The 13,868-nt window shown below is 37.1% G+C and overlaps 2 protein-coding genes and 1 long non-coding RNA gene across 6 annotated transcripts in view; 1 reads left to right on the forward strand and 2 right to left on the reverse strand.

Annotated features, from left to right (window-relative positions):
- Positions 1-13,868, reverse strand: part of GABA-B-R1 (gamma-aminobutyric acid type B receptor subunit 1) — a 178,083-nt gene that overhangs the window by 84,392 nt on the left and 79,823 nt on the right. The gene's annotated exons all lie outside the window — the stretch shown is intronic.
- LOC141426870 (uncharacterized) lies at positions 6,669-9,177 on the reverse strand. 2 transcript variants are annotated; one of them, XM_074086108.1, is made up of 4 exons: positions 8,928-9,177; positions 8,346-8,744; positions 8,033-8,307; positions 6,669-6,960 (listed from the first exon to the last, which is right to left on the reverse strand). In XM_074086108.1, exons 1-2 carry the CDS (start codon positions 9,139-9,141, stop codon positions 8,395-8,397), a joined length of 564 nt encoding a protein of 187 aa, XP_073942209.1. In that variant the 5' UTR covers positions 9,142-9,177; the 3' UTR covers positions 6,669-6,960; positions 8,033-8,307; positions 8,346-8,394. The 2 variants fall into 2 exon arrangements, with proteins under 2 accessions (XP_073942209.1, XP_073942198.1); XM_074086097.1 differs by having other exon boundaries at positions 8,033-8,744.
- Positions 8,280-12,003, forward strand: LOC141426877 (uncharacterized). Of its 2 annotated transcripts, none has more exons than XR_012451265.1 (3): positions 8,280-8,307; positions 9,202-9,287; positions 11,784-12,003. It is a non-coding gene; the product is annotated as an uncharacterized lncRNA (long non-coding RNA). The 2 variants fall into 2 exon arrangements; XR_012451264.1 differs by lacking the exon at positions 8,280-8,307 and adding an exon at positions 8,747-8,835.

Raw genomic sequence — 13,868 nt, forward strand, 5'->3', positions numbered from 1 at the left:
TTCTAAATTCCAAACCTGTTCGATTTACGTCAAGGTAGCCATTCTATTCAAAGCCTCCGAGCTGAACAGATACCTGTCTCTTTATCCTAGATTCTATAAATTTCCTTAAACTCTTTAACTAGCTCATAAATTACTACACCTATACGAAGGAAGGTTTATTTCCTTCTACAGTTTCAAATAGTTGTGCAGTGCGTTAGTGAAGTTCCTAAAGTTCCTTAGCTTGTGATACCGCTGGACTTCAGTGTTATTGAATTGTATAAGTAAAATAAAGAACTGGGCACGGAAACGTAAGTTGATTAACTATGTATGTTTTATTTCATACAATGTCAAATCATTCCTATTTAGATACTTAAGGCCGCATCTGTTGGTCCGCAGGTGCCCTTTTATAGTTATCTTGAATAAATATTACTTGTCTGCCTTGTTCCTGCATATTCCTCATTCCACCACCTACTCCCCGGTCACTCCATCGTGCCAATCATTTCTCAAAAATGACCGTAAAAGTTGACATTATTCTTTTCATCACACTTGCTCGTAAACAGTGTCGTAACATGCAGGCTACCTTGCTTACCACCCCCCAAATAAAACCCTCGACCTTAATGTGCTTGTCACGAAACCCGTGGTCGGTTACTTAATGAGTCATTGCCCGTACTAATTTTGGCTGTCATGAAGCCCAAGGTCGGTAAATGAGTTTTCATCACACTTGCTCGTAAACAGTGTCGTAACATGCAGGCTACCTTAGTTGCAACCCCCCAAATAAAACCCTCGACCTTAATGTGCTTGTCATGAAACCCGTGGTCGGTAAATGAGTCATTGCGCGTACACGTTTTCTTGCCATGAAGCCCGAGGTCGGTAAATGAGTCAGTGCCCGTACTGATGGCGCTGCGCCGTGCCGCGTGCGCGTGCGCGCGCTGCTGCAGGACCACATGCACACGCACGTTGCGGCGCATGCCGAGGGAGGTTGAGGGCGACGCTGCCAAAAGCACAGCCTAAGGTATCGCCAATATTTGGAACAATTATATTTTTTCTTTTACAAATATATAATTTTACTTGCAAATGTGATGAAAAACATTGTATGTTGCACGGGCGGTACTAGAATTACGAACATCGACTCATTAAAGCCCTTAATCTTCGACTTCGGGCTTCTAATAGACTCTCGTTCGTAATTCCTTATTTAACGCCCTTAAGACACAATATACTATTGTTATTGCATGGTGTCCTGTCCATGCTGGCGTGCGGGAGGGCGGCGCGGAGCTGGCGCTGCCAAGGGCGTAGTCAGCGGTAGTAGCAATTAAAAAAAAATAGTTTCTATTTTACAAATATACAATTTTACTCGCAAATGTGATGAAAAACATTGTATGTCGCACGGGCGGTACTATAATTATGACGTCGACTCATTATAGCCTTCAGTCTTCGACTTCGGGCTTCCAATAGACTCTCGTTCATTATTCCTTATTTTACCGCCCTTAAGAAACAACGTACAATTATATATCAGTAGGTGGTGCATAGTTGAAGGTCAGGGAAAAAATAATAAGTTAAAAAGATTGCAGGCGCGTTAGCTAGACAATAATAAATTAGCGCGCCTGCAATCAGTCACAATTTTTTTTTAGTAAATAGGGCCTGGAAATGTTAGCACAAGTCGTATACAGCCAAGTCTAATGGCCGGTATCAGATATTTTGTTGGAACTCCGGACTTTTTTATTGAGTCTGAAACAGCTTGTGGTGGTTTTCGTTAAAAAAATATACCGGCAGTTTATTTTTAATGAAAAAAGGCGGGAAAGCATAAGAAAAACATTGATTGTGACAGTGATTTGTGAAACATTGTGTGTAACAGTGATTATTTTGAGAAAAAGTTTATTCTATGTCAGAATTATTAACCATTTTGAGAAAAGCTTTATATTAGTCTCAGCTGGAATAGCAAATTGCTGGCTTCGTATTAGTTATTAAAACGGACTCGCAAGCTCGTCCGTTTAATACTCATACTCAGCCAGCAATTAGCTACTTTCAGGCCACGACAATAATCTACTATTGTCGCACTGCACACTGTTACATCCTGTGGCGGTTATCTTTGACGTCTTTGTACAATATATACAGATTTATACAGCATGGACTTTCAATATGGGCGAATATTAAAACAGCGTCAAACAGTTATAAGATCTAAAGAGTGATTTTTAATAATAAAAAACCGGCCAAGAGCGTGTCGGACACGCCCAAAATAGGGTTCCGTAGCCATTACGAAAAATTTAAGTAATATTTTTCTAAGGATATCATATTTTATACGGAATCTTCCAAGTTTAGGTACATTTTATACCTTAAGCTGCTATTTAAGAGTAAAACTACCTACTAATATTTCTCAAGCAAAGTTTTCCTTCAAAGTTTGATATATTTACTACCATCCTGATTTTTTTTCAAATTTTTCCACCCACCGGTTTAGATTTTAGAGGGGGGGGACGCTCAATTTTAATGAAAATTTGCACTTAAAAGTTGTATATTTCGCAAAAAAATCGTCTTAGCTAACCCCTTATGGTTTTAAAAGACCTATCCAACGATACCCCACACTATAGGGTTGGATGAGAAAAAAAAATCACCCCCACTTTACGTCTATGGGAGATAAAGTAATTTTTTTTTTTTAGTTGACACCTGGACTTTCTGACATTTGGACATTTATGCTCCTAAACGTGACCCATATTTAAAATACTGACTGTTTATGCTATAATGATAAATATATTTATTTCAGACCAGTGTTTACCCGTTGCTGCGCATGCGAAAATTATAAGATCAACAGTTGAATTAACAATCCGGGATTTGACTAAATTCCCGTAGAAATTCCAAAAAATTGGTGTTATCGACGTTGCATTAAACAACCGTGTCAAATTTCATGACATACCCAGTGGATGAGATTTCGAGATTTCACCCCGATCCCGTAGGAATATCGGGATAAAAACTAGCCTATTTGTTACACACACACGTATCTATTCACAAACTTTCACGTTTATAATATTAGTAGGATTATAGTAGGATACTTAAATACATAAAATCTATAGGTATCTCTAGGTACTTACCATTAAGCTGGTACAGTCGACGTCATAAATAAGTGATCATTTCTGTACCTTGTCTTGTCGCTTTCAGTCGTTACACAAACATGACGTTAAAGTGACAAGGTACAAAAGTGATCACTTATTTATGACGTTGACTGTACTTAACTAAAACAAAATCAAAATTAAATGCTATGCTATAATACCTATGACTTATGGCAGATTCGTCTGCTTTATTTTTAATTCAGCAAAATTATTCTTAGTAGGTTAGTAATGGCTAATGGGCTTCCTCGTACTTTAAAAATAAAGTACTAAAATTGTAAAAAGGAAAAACATGAAAAAAAGAATGCTGTTAAATAAACGTGATGCCATTTCCCTGTTTTCCTCATTATGTTGACGTGACTTAGAAAATAAATCACGAACGTACAATTTCCTCTTATTTTTTAACCGACTTCAAAAAAAGGAGGAGGTTATCAATTCGGTTGTATTTTTTTTTAATGTTTGTTACTTTAGAACTTCGTCATTTATGAAACGATTTCAAAAATTTTTTTTTGAGTTCGTCTAGGAATGCTTTCAATTAGGTCCCATAAGCAGCAAATTAGGATCTGATGATCGGATCTTAAGAAATCGAGGGAACTCTTCAAATATTGTAGAGACACCTATGGTAATTTGGTTATATTTAGCAGTAACTCGTGCATTTGTTCTTGCAAATCATAATTTGGTGAAGTGGAACTGATGATGAAGACCAGATTTGACCAACGGAACTACTACTTTCAATAACAAGTATTTCACGGGTTAAATTTAAATTATCATGATTAATATACTTACCTAGATAAGCGACTAAGAAGAAACTTTAAGTTAATGATTCTTTCGAACTGATCTGATGCTGAAGCCAGAAGGTAGGCAACAGAACTCTGTTATAAAACAACGTAACTAAGTCGTGTTTGGGCTTAACGGAATCGTTGTGAGATGTTCTTTGGCTACGAATCACTAAAAAGTGAGAAATAAAGAAAATTTTTAACAAAAAAGTAAAACCGACTACAAAAAATAAAAAAATAACAAAATGGAACCGACTACAAAACCCTTGAAAATATTTTTCTAGGTAAGTAGGTACGTACTCAGCACGACCCAGCAGGAGGGATTGAAACCCATAGTATGTAGGTGAGGTAGACGACTATTGTGAATTGTCCCACTCCTGCTGGCTCGTGCTGAGTCACCGACTTCGAGCTAGTACGTACCTACTTACCTAGAAAAATATTTTCAAGGGTTTTGTCGTCGGTTCCATTTTGTTATTTTTTTATTTTTTTGTAGTCGGTTTTACTTTTTTGTTAAAAAATTTCTTTATTTTTTATAATATAAGTTGGTAGTTAAAGTTAATAAAAATGCATCGTAAATAGTGTGAGGTTATAACAGAGCCTCAGGGTCTTATATTTTATGTTATGATACAAAGCTAAGAACTACTCGCCACTCCTTCTGACAGTTTAGATGCACTTCAGAAAGCTTTTACCCCGTAATTTAACAAACTTACACGTTAGGGTTATTATGATAGGTAACTCTACATTGTCTACTCATGCTTTTACTTGTAAAAATAAAACATTAATTGTATACCTAAGAGAAAAAAGGGCAACAAGGGCAAGGGAATCGAGGAGTAGGTACTTACAAAATGACGAAGCGATTGTGGTCGTAATTACAAAGAACGTAAATAGTTCAGCTTTAGCTAGTAGGTAGTAACTGAAAACATTATATTAATTTAAAGGGTTGAATAAAATTGTTTTAAGCTTGTAACTAAATGTGACGAGTATCTTGTGTCATTATACGTTTATAGCATTCAGATGAGAAGATTACCGGCCTTAAGCCACAAAAAAAAGCGGCGTGGGCGTGGTACATTTCAATTACTCTTGTGATTGTGCTCCTCGTGTAGGCGAACACGGCTTACGAGATAACAAAACATGTCATGCGTTAAATTATAAATGCCCAACGATTTAACATATTTTCCACATGTAGAACGCTGTGAAATTACTGTACAAAAAGTACCGTATGTGCGTGAAAATAAAACACAAATTTAGTTACGATTGCGACGTCAAATGTTAGCTGGCGTTGTCCTTGCTCTCAGAAAAACTTTAAGGTATTTTATTTAATGTATTTTACAGTAGGTACAATATGTTATATTTCGTACACTGTATAACTATCTCGTCTTTGCCGCGCTAAATAACATTTAAAACGTACCTACGTGTAACATTTAACGCTAAGGAGTAAGGAACACGACTTCTATGCCTAAATTCATGTTTATTAGAGAATGATGCCATTGTGCTCACGACGACGTCTTGTAATAAAGTTTGTCTAGGAACGCAGTGCACATACCCGTAAACAAAATAACAACAATCGCCCTATTCCACTTTCTCTCATAGGATATAGACAGGTGCGACTTATTTAGTGTACGAAACAAGCCACTTACAGTAATCTGGGTGACCTAGGTGAGGTGGTTCTGTACTGTACACAATAAGGCTCGATTGCGTGTATCTGGGCGATCCCGTTAACTTACTTACCCCATTAAGTAAATAGGTAAGTACGTCAATATTGGACCACTTATTACTGGGTTACTGTACTTTACAGTATTGAGTTAGGGCGTCGTGGATGGTGGAACAACTTTGAACGTTCATAAAAAGCGGAACTAACCTTCACACGATATAGCAAGATCTTGATTAGTAGTAGCTAAGTATTTAAGGATCCGATAAATTTGCACTTTAATTAGTACAACCTTACCACATGTGATTTACAAATATAAACTATTTATCTCATAACAGGCATGAACAACGAAAATGTATGTGTAATTTGTCCATGAGGTAGTGTATGTTGGCTTTTATATGAAACCAAAGCTGGAAGGAAAGTACAATGTACCTACTCTGGGGAAGGGAAACGGACAGTAAAAGTGGAAAAAGTAAGTTGATTTAGTCATGTTTCATAGCGTAAATTACTCTCTTAAATAGACTCATGTTCCTCCGATAGGATACTGAATTTGGCTTTGATACTAAACTTGTGTTTGAACCAAATTCGTAAGTAGGTAATTTATATCCACAATAATGCCAATAACGTTTGTTTTATTGTCTTAAATTATATTGCGTGGTTCATTCGGTTCGATTATTAGGCAAAGTTGCTGAGCTGGCGCTAATTTTGACATAGTATACAGAGATCTAGCAACAGAAATTTACATATTTGCTTTAGTACATAGAAACAATTCTCAGCAACCAGTGACAAACGACAACAGCAAACACGTATTTGCACCACGCTACGTAATTGTGTAAAGGAGCATAATTCTATGTTACTTCGAGGGTTGTAAGTAGTTGGACGCGAGGTAAACTAATTTTGCACACATTCAAACAAACAAAGCGTCTTTGAATCAAGAATCCTCGTTATCTGAGTGTTACCGCCTATGCTTAGCTAGGTAACTTTCGCGTTGGTACATCTTACACAATAGACGCTTGACCGCAATTGAGCGTCGAGTTCTGCCAAATAAATTTATTTTTAACGCTTAATCTCCGCTAGTACTTAATACTAAAATAATTGAGTTATTTGTTAAACTACCAACTGAACATTGAATGTTACTGAGGCTGAATTAATGTTAAAGAAAACTTCTAGTGAGAACTTTCCGTATTCCTTTATTTTACGAACAAACGCAGGAATTGCGTATTCGTGGTTGCTAATGCTTCGATTGATTCTCCTCTCAATTCTTCGAAGTCAGAGGAAAATATTGGTATTTCTGGCTGTGTTCTCGTGGTTCCAACCGTGGGCGACCCAAATTGGAACACCTTGCAGCAGACTCTGAACGCATTAGCGCAACCGGCGACCCCGGAGTCGAGTTTCAAACCAGGACACGATCGAACGTGCACGCAGATGCCTCCGCGTCCCCAGCACGTCCCTTGTGTCGTACCTGACGATATTCACTTTATTAGGGTTCCTCACTCACACGACCTGAACCCTATACAGCCGTGGGCGCTTTATTTGCCACTAAAATAATTATAGTTTGAAATTCCAAACGCAACAAAAATGACAGTCGTGATAAGTGCTAAATTCTAACACCTTTTCATCATCAGCACAAGCACTGTGAGCCAATTTTAATAATAATTGTTATATTTATTTTTTTAAAGATAGGTACATAATAAAGATAAGCGAATCGTGAAATCAATAACAAAAATACTAGATTCTGCATATTTTAGGTAAAATCGAAATACTAAAGTAAATGTCAAATTAGTAACGTCAGTCCTACTTAAAACTGCAAAAATCTGTAATATGAATAAATATAAGTAATGTGGCAATAATCAACTGCATCCAATTGTTTTCAATTATGAAAAATGATGAAGTTTTTGATTTTCTGCGTACCTACGCTAGTGAAGTGACTAGTTTTTTTTTATGGTATAAGGGGCAAGTAAGCAAATGGATCATCATCAGCCGGAAGACATCCACTGCTGAACAAAGGCCTCCCCCTTAGAACGCTACAACGAACGAAAACTCGCCACTTGCATCCACCGGTTTTCTTCCCCAAAGGTTATGTGTTCTTCCAGCGATGTGGCCCGCCCATTGCCACTTCAACTTGCATATTTTTACAGCTATGTCGGTGACTTTAGTTCTTCGTCGAATTTCCGTATTCCGAATTCTATCGCGTAAAGAAACTCCAAGCATAGCTCTCTCCATAGCTCGTTGCGTGTCAACTAAAGGCCAACAGTGAAGGACCACGTCTCAGCGCCATAAGTCATCACTGGCAACACGCACTGGTCAAAGACTCTAGTCTTCAGGCACTGGGAAATATTGGACGAGAAGATACGAAGAATAAGAAGCAAACGGATCGTTGTAGGTACTTTAAATATCCATTAACAAATATAGTATGTATACAGTTAAGTGTGTATACCTAGTTCTATAACAATCGGTAAATTATAGCCACCATTTGTATATTACAAACACAATACCTACCTATGTATAAAAACCTTGAAAAAATATATACAAACCGAAGGTCGGTTTTCCTGACTGACTGCCAAGAAACACATCCGTGTATTTCTGCAATACTTCAATTTTGTCTTCTTCATTGTTAGAAAATACCGGTTTAAAAAAAAATACCAGTAATGAGACAATTAGCAAAATAATTTTACCACGACATTGTACCATATTTTGAATTTCATAAGCACAATGGACGCAGCCGGGCATAACATTACCAAAATGCTATCAGCTTGTTATTCAAAATAACTAATTGTACGTGGACAATAAATCACAGTTAATCAAACACGTTTGTATTATTCATTGTGGGTAACAAGAATTTCGGATTAAATTCATTGCGATTTTAAATGATTGAAGTGAAGTTGGGCTGCTTCCGTCACTTTTTTTCATCAAATATTAATATTTCACGGTCTAAGTTTTTGAATTCCTCGACCTTCATAGCTTTAGGTTTTGTGCCTTTTTTTTCTTCTGAATCTGAATCTGGTTCATCCAAACCCGCTAATATTCCTTTGCCGCCAACGTCTTGATGTATTGACCACGGCATTGCTACATTATTTATTCCTTTGTCCCGCATGTCTTTGACCTGGAAGCGATTCCAGGCGAAACAGCAAACGTTGAGTTTGTCCTTGCACCCGGGTACTTCGGTCATGTACCTGGCACCAGAGCACAGTTTGTAGTTAACGCAGATTCCACCTAGTTTCCAGCATGGCGTGCTCAGCAAAGATCCTTCAAAGAAATGGACTGATTAAAGAAAGAAACAAAAAATAATACTATATACCTTATTTTATTCAGTACTTGTAAAACTTTTATGACTTAGGTATGTAATGAGCCGATATCCCTAGCTTTATCCTCGTTTTTTTTGTGAGAAATTTAATAAGTGTAGCCTATGTAGTAATTTAAAATGCTCACTGCGTGATGAGAGCGTAGCGAGTGCGGAGTGGTAAGCCAGAAGCTCCGCCCGCAGATCTTCATATTCTTCGTCAGCCGACAAGTCCAGGTTTGCGTCGTTCCTTAGCTGCGTAACTAGCCCGCCTCCTAAGTCACTGCCTTCATCATCGTTGTCTTCTGACCAAACCCCTACGTTCGAGCACAGAATAAAAGTCAACAACACTCGGTATTGCATTTCGCAAACATTTCAGTACTAAGCTATAAATATAATTTTTTAACATTCTTAACTTTACAGCTTTTTTATTGACGCCACAGCAAATGATCTTAGATAAGCAACACATCCTGCAGAAAAATGTCGCAATCGAATACGGCAAATTGTAGGTACGTATAGTAAAATATTATTCGTTTCAAAACCTTATAAGTCGTCAACAGTTCAATAGAAGGATCCACTATTTCCGCAAATAGTTTCATTATCTCGACAAAGGAAGATACAAATTGATACGTTTCATATCGACTGCCCAAAACATCTACATTTAGATTATCAACTAACTTTCCGATTCTCTGTCTACATCAATGATTGCTTTTGGTGAAATGGTTTTTTTAACAACCTCTTTGCCTTTCCTGAAAATAAAATCTAAATTGTTCAAGAGTGTATAACGCATTCACTGTCACCGACGCATATATGCGTTTTCGGAACTTCCCCCCAGTGCCGCTGTCATAATTATTCATACATTTTGAACACACATGTGCGTCGGTGGCACCTGTGGTCAATCAAGTCAAGTCAGGTGGCAGTAAATGCGATAAGTCACAATCACAACATAAGCCACACATGCATAGTAGTTTAGTATCCTTAGTGTTCACGTTAATTTGACTTGGTAATAAGCTACGATAACGATACTAGTTCTTAGTCATCGATCGCTATTTATTATTATCAGAAACAACGGATTTGTAAACTAGAAAAGGCTTGTTAACCGTTCCTATTATGCTAGTGTTAAGGCACCGGTAGCGGGCTCGCCGCGGCGTGGCGGAGGCCGGCACGCGCGACGCCGGTCATCCTGCTGAATTATTGAACTCCGGGCCCGTTGCGGAATCAATCGGTTCGACCCGACTCGGGCCACCGCCCGCCTTTAAAAACCTTTTTGCAAACGTCTGCTATTCAAAGGAGAGCGCATAAGTTTTTCTGCAACTCGACGTATATCACTTTCAATAGACGAGTAAAGTGGGCCAGGTTGAATCTTACAATACCGGCGTGGGTTAAGTAATATTTTTACGCTGCCGCGTTAAGAATAAATTTCAGGTTACGTTTAATTATCTAACTGTTACTTGGGAAAACTCGTTAGTTACAAAACGGGGGAGGTTATGTTGGAGATTTGATGATTATTAAGACCATGAGCATATTTACAAAATGTAGTTAAGGAAAGTTTAAACTTACATCCGCAAAAGTGTGTGCAAATATATTCCTAAAACAGTTTGCATTTACGTAGTGTGTTGTCCACCACAAGCGTTTATTGTGGAAATGGTTGTGTTATAAATACGGTAATCAGAGGCGGTGATTATAACTGTGGGTCATAACTTCCAATCTACATATTTGCAATTTCAAACTCTGCCCGCCTATTTGGATTGGAATTATTCAGTCGGATATTAAACGTAGAAGCATTAAATAATTAAACGTTTTCAAACAATACCGTATTGTACTAATTGGGTATTTCAATTGAATACTTATGTTCAATTGCGTTATCGAAAAAATACAAAAAGCTTACCACGTGTAACACGCCAGCAACGCTTTCAGTTAAGAATAGTTCATTATACATATACTGTAATAATGATTAAAAATGGTTTTACTCTGGGGTTATTAATTGCACTAAATTAAATAATTAGCGATACTTACTCGTATAAACAAACTGTCGGGGCCTATTTCCCTGTTATATTTTCAAATAGTGAGATGGATTCTTATGAATAAATAATAAACTTATTAATATGTTTATGAATAAATAAATTTTACATATTGCGTCTATCCAATAGGTATATTTAAATACGTACCAAATGATGTTTTTTTTTAAGTGTAACATTTGATTACGGTGCGTCTGTTGACCTTTCCAGTAGCTGGATGGACATGAGACAGCAAGTCCTTTGGCGACTAAGTTGTAGGGCGTGTGCCCGTAGACGGCTCTTTGTCCCCCTATTCTTATGCGGTCACCATCCGAGATAGATGGCCACAAGAAATCCTCGCCAGTCAGCGATGAATACACTCCCTTTTACTTACATACATATAACCATACACACCCTTCCGTGAGATGAAACAAAATGAATAAATTCTTGGCCTGATCTTGGACGTAGAGCGGTTTGCTCCTTGTTGTTTTACTCTGGCTCGGGAATTATGCAAATTTCGAGTTCTATTTATATTGCAAATTATAATTTTCTCTTGTTTCATTTTTTCCGTTGGACAAATTTATATTTCTGAAAATGAAAATGCTTTATTAACAAAAGAAAACAAAGTAGCGAGACGGGTTTTTATCTGTTACCTACTTATTAAGATGGTAGTGTGTTATGAAAAACTTTGATTTAAATTTCTTCAGCGACCCTAAAATCGAGCCAAATCCACAACAATTAATCACAATTTACCATGAAACCATCTACTTAAGTAATTGATCCATACGAGGCAAAAAGCAATAAACCTACTTTAGTTAGTTCGATTGTGTGGTATTTCCACGGTTGTTAGTTGTTAAGAGGTGTTTGCATCTGAACATGAAGCAACAAAGGGTCTTGATTAATTGTCTCCGGAATGACATTTAGTCCAGTCCACAGCGTAAACAGCAAAGTTTTACTTAAATCGCTTTTGCAGCAACGCCCCTAATTGCGCCAAGTCTATTTTGACAGGTGATTGTAGCCCGAAGATAAATGGAAACTGACGCTGAGTCGCTAAAAAGACGGGGAAAGGAACGCCGATGGAAATGAACTCGCACACCCATTTACTGCCGCGTCTTCGGAATTCAAAGCTTATCTAAATGCGTCGCGGAAGAAAAAACTTCAGCGGCAGAGGTTCCTACCTAAATCTGTTTCTTTTTTGTCGGGAATAAATTAAATTATAATTGAATTTATAAGGAAACAAAAATCTATTTGCTATTTATTTGAAGATGTTATTCAAAACATTTATTTAATAACTTAAAACAAAGCGTTTAAGATAAAACGTCCTCGGCATTACACACCAAAAGCTCCGCTCTCTATGGGCCGTTGATTAAGAGTACGAGGGAGACAAAACCTTCAATCACAGGAGAAAATACCTACACGGACAACGGCGTAGCTACAACATTAGTCCAAGAGCTGGCATCAAAAGCTAGTTTTTACTGCACCCTATCCACTTTACAAATCTAACCCCGAAAACATTTATCTGCGGAAAAATCTTATTTTCATTGAATTGGTTTGGGATCGATAACGATGTTCCAACGACATGACATGACTGCGGAAATCGTATCGTCAATAGGCATCTATACGTAACGCGGCTCGTGGCCGCGACGCCCGAGCCCCGAGCCCCGAGCCGACACGTTACGCGCCGTGCTGCGTGCCGCTCACTTTTCAACCCACTGATCATCTTAATAGAAATGTCAATATCATTTTATTTTATTTCCAATTGGAACGAGAATGGATACAACGGTACAATGTGTACAAAGCAAATAAAAAGTTTTTTTTTGAAGTACACAATTACAAATCACATACTACCGGCTTGTTAATAATTATAAAAATACACAAGGAAGTCCTTTGTTTGGTAAGAATAAACGGCTTGTAATTTGAAATAGCTATAATACGAGTCTTCATATTTAATGCTACGAACAAACGTAGCTAAGTATTTATTAGCGCAAATGTCTGACTTTTCTTCCAACCCACGTTACAGAAATTATAACCTGTAAGTCTAAACTAACGCAAGTATGTATACCATCCTTCATATCTTTAAAAAACCGGCCAAGAGCGTGTCGGACATGTCCAAAATGGGGTTCCGTAGCCATTACGAAAAAATTAAGTAATATTTTCTAAGGATTTCCTATTTAGGAATCTTCCAAGTTTAGGTATATTTTATACCTTAGGCTGATATTTACTCTTAAACTACTAATAATTCTCAATCAAACTTAGCCGTTATAGTTTTCTTTGATATTTACTACCATACTGATTTTTTTAAAAAATTTCCACCCACTGGTTTAGATTTTAGAGGGGGGGACGCTCGATTTTCTTGAAATTTTGCACTTTAAAGTTGAATATTTCGTAAACAAATCACTGAATCGAAAAAACGTCTTACTAAACCCCTTATGATTTTAAATACCTAATCAACGATACCCCACACTATAGGGTTGGATTAGACAAAAAAAATCACCCCCACTTTACGTCTATGGGAGGTACCCTAAAAATTTTTTTTTAAATTTTTTTATTGTATCATTTTGTCGGCATAGTTTACATATATATCCGTGCAAAATTACAGCTTTCTAGCATTGATAGTCGTGAGCAAAGCCGCGGACGGACGGTCGGACAGAATTTAATAATAAATAAGACATAGAATATCGTATTTGAATAACACCAATTAATTTACGTTCTTAAATACTCACTGTACCTAAGTTAACTAGTTCGTTGGAAACTTTTCAAGTTAAAACCTCTTTTTAATTGTTACTCGAGTAACAAACTTGTAAAGAGACATTTATGATTATAAAAATTAATACTAAAATGAATAAGTGAAAGAATAACTTTATAAGGAATTTATTTTGAAACAAACAAGGTACCTACTATGCGACCTATTTTTAGGATTCCGGAGCCAAAATGGCAAAAACGGAACCCTTATAGTTTCGCCATGTCTGTCTATCTGTCTGCTCAGGGACGATCAATGCTAGAAAGCTGTAATTTTGCACGGATATATATGTAAACTATGCCGACAAAATGGTACAATAAAAAACTAAAAAAAAAAAATTTTTAGGGTACCTC

Source organism: Choristoneura fumiferana, chromosome Z (genome assembly GCF_025370935.1).
Source record: "Choristoneura fumiferana chromosome Z, NRCan_CFum_1, whole genome shotgun sequence".
Lineage (NCBI taxonomy): Eukaryota > Metazoa > Arthropoda > Insecta > Lepidoptera > Tortricidae > Choristoneura > Choristoneura fumiferana.

Excerpts from the sequence above, each read along its gene's own strand:
- LOC141426870 (XM_074086108.1), bottom strand. The coding sequence starts at position 9,141 with ATGCAATACCGAGTGTTGTTGACTTTTATTCTGTGCTCGAACGTAGGG. Across the intron at positions 8,745-8,927 it reads CGCTACGCTCTCATCACGCA|GATCTTTGCTGAGCACGCCA; the intron begins GTGAGCATTTTA and ends ATTTCTTTGAAG.